Source organism: Leuresthes tenuis, unplaced genomic scaffold (genome assembly GCF_036924035.1).
Source record: "Leuresthes tenuis unplaced genomic scaffold, fLeuTen1.0.hap1 SCAF_16, whole genome shotgun sequence".
NCBI lineage: Eukaryota > Metazoa > Chordata > Actinopteri > Atheriniformes > Atherinopsidae > Leuresthes > Leuresthes tenuis.
Genome location: NW_027325370.1, coordinates 2,541,600 through 2,544,341, shown reverse-complemented (window position 1 = coordinate 2,544,341; position 2,742 = coordinate 2,541,600). Strand labels below are relative to the sequence as shown.

The 2,742-nt window shown below is 39.1% G+C and overlaps 1 protein-coding gene across 1 annotated transcript; it reads right to left on the bottom strand.

The window, feature by feature from the left end:
- Nucleotides 1-577: 577 nt before the first annotated feature.
- LOC140271263 (galactose-specific lectin nattectin-like) lies at nt 578-2,367 on the bottom strand. Its single transcript, XM_072366405.1, has 4 exons — nt 2,206-2,367; nt 1,795-1,929; nt 1,423-1,534; nt 578-710 (listed from the first exon to the last, which is right to left on the bottom strand). Exons 1-4 carry the CDS (start codon nt 2,365-2,367, stop codon nt 646-648), a joined length of 474 nt encoding a protein of 157 aa, XP_072222506.1. The 3' UTR covers nt 578-645.
- Between the last annotated feature and the right edge of the window lie 375 nt (nt 2,368-2,742).

Below are 2,742 nucleotides of genomic sequence, written 5' to 3'. Positions count from 1 at the left end.
TCTCTTCATATATAAAGCTCTTAATGTTTAAGCTCCATCATATCTCAAAGATGAGTTTTAAAAAATCTGGATTTTATGAGAGCAGAGCAACAGTTTAGAAATGCTTTAAATGACACATACACTTCACTGGTCTTCATAAATTATGCAAACAGATAGAGCTTTGGAGCATTTATAGAGCTCTAAGGCCCATTTGATACCAGTTCAGTATAAACATGCTGGAGTGATTCCATCCACAGCTGCATCATCTGGGACTGTTAGTCCAGATTTGAGAAGCTTGATTTTGTTCAACTTTGGTTGGACAAACACAATAATTTCTTTTCCTCAAGTGTCTTGTAAACATGCACGCTGTGGGCAGAGAAGAAGCCTCTAATGTAGGCCCACATGTGCACACAGATGCCTTCAGTCAGCTGCACCAAAAACATAAAACCATAGAAAGGACACAAGAAATCACAGAACACAGAGTGATTCAGAACAGCATTTGGAGGATTTTACTGAACATGCAGATCAATTCTATACTCAAATTAATAACTGCAGAGTTAAAAAATCATAAATCATCATCATAAGAGCTCTGCTGCTGTGTTTGATTAGAACAGAAAAGAGTGATGAGGCCTGAGATTATCCTTGTTGCTGACATGGCCGGATGTTTCACAGCTTCTTGCCACAGATGAATGGAATTCTACTTGAACAAGGTCTGTCGTTCCAGTACGGTCCTGTTCAGGGATATTTTGGAAAAACAAACATGGAGAAACATGCATTAATTTAGGTGCATAAGAGTGTGTTGAATATCTCTGTCTGTAAATGTTCAAATGCTTCTTAAACACGACACTGTGACCCTACAGCACAAAGTGGGCTGTGATGTCTCCAAATATCTCAATAAAAACCAACATCTTAAAACAAATACTTTGTGCCAAGAGTCTTGTTAGGGAAATGTTTTCCATCATTAAAAAATGGAAAAATGTGAAAGACGTCTGTCATTTTGACAGATTTAAACATGGGAACAAGCACCAGAATCTTAAGTAGTTCATACTGAGAAACCACATGCAACAGACCTCCTGTCCAGTTTGGGGTGAGACTGTGTTATTAATTAGCTACTAAAACACAAAGCCAAATGCCAGCTGCTGCTGCAGCATTCTCCTTTGTTTGACTTTGCTCAAGCCAGCACCCATTTTAAGTCCAGGCCAACCATGATGGTGGTCTGGGTTCATCGTAGCTTGCAGCAGCTTGAATGAGTTAGTTTCATGTTATTTCCTGTAAATAGTTTGTTCACATATCAGTTGTAATTGAGCTCTTCAGTGAAAATGAAGTGTTGATATTTGAACATTCTGCTGTCACTGCGACTTCATGTGATGTCGACATAAAAAGTGAGAACACTGTCAGTGTCCATATGTTGTCCATAAAGTGTAGAGTAACCTCTGTTTGTACCTCCGGAATTGATCTCAAGACAGTGCTCATTTCCTCCATGGTTGCTCGGCTGCCCTTGACCCCAGCGCCTGTAGTTAAAGTGTGATCCATCACTCCACTGCCACCTTCTCTCCTGAAAGAGGAAATACAATGTGTAGTATGGAGACATGTATGACAGTATTATATGATCAGATTTAACAATGCTGCAACCTGCTGCCTCATAAAAGACCATTTAATAAGTGTGTGTTTGAGTTATGTGTCAACAAAACATTACAAATGAATAATTGTATTATATTAATGTAAAATACTCTCACACGATAAGTGGACCGATGACATGCTGATATCACACATTAAGTAGAAACCTGATTTGATAAATTGCACCGTGTAACTTACTGCGACCGCATCAAAGCCTCCAACCCAAGTAAGGTGATGATGGCCGGTCACTCTCTTAACCAGGTTACTGAGGAAGAGGCTCTCATCAGCAGAGTGGATTGAAGCCAGATTCCCACCAATAGAAATGCAAAAATGCTGACAATAAAAACAGAGTGGGGGGTGGTGTTATATCAGAGACATCGTTTGAATTTGAAATTTTTTTTTATTTGGCATGATATCAATGATAAATTAGGAGCTACACTGCAGCAGGAATGAAATGATAAGGCAGGAACTGTTGTGTGAAATGTAATGAGCTCAGTTCATCTAAAACCACATTAGTTTTTGTTTTGGAAAACTCAGGAAATATTTCACAATATTTCACAGTTGACTCGTTCCTTCAGCAATAAGCGATATCTTTGCTTTTTCACTGACCTCTGCATCAATCCAAGTCCTTGATGTGTGGTAGAAAATGAAACAGCGAGAGCCGAACTGCGTCCAACCAGAAGGACAGCCAGAGGAACAGCCAGGAGGAACTGCCACAGTTTTTAGATCAGACAGAAGACAATAAGTGCAAAATACAGGAATTTGATCCATGATCAAAGCTGCACTTTTCACTTTGATTCCTGCCATCAAAACCTTTTATTTTTCTGAGAATCTGCTTCTTGAAGCTCATCAGGAAATAAAATTAGAACCACTTACCTGGCGCTTCACCTGCATCCTGGACAGACCCCAGTGAAGACAAAAACACATGGAAACCAATGAATAGTTTTTACTTTTCAACAGGAACATGTTCCCATCTTGTATTTAGACTAAAAAGATGTTAGTTATGAAGCTGCAGTACTGTGTTGGGCTTGAATGTGTGTTATATGAGTTTAACTGCTGTTGTGCTCCCACATTAGATTTGATAAACAGCTGCTGCTTTTATTTTCATACCTGTGAACAACCTGCTAATAACTAATACTATAGTTC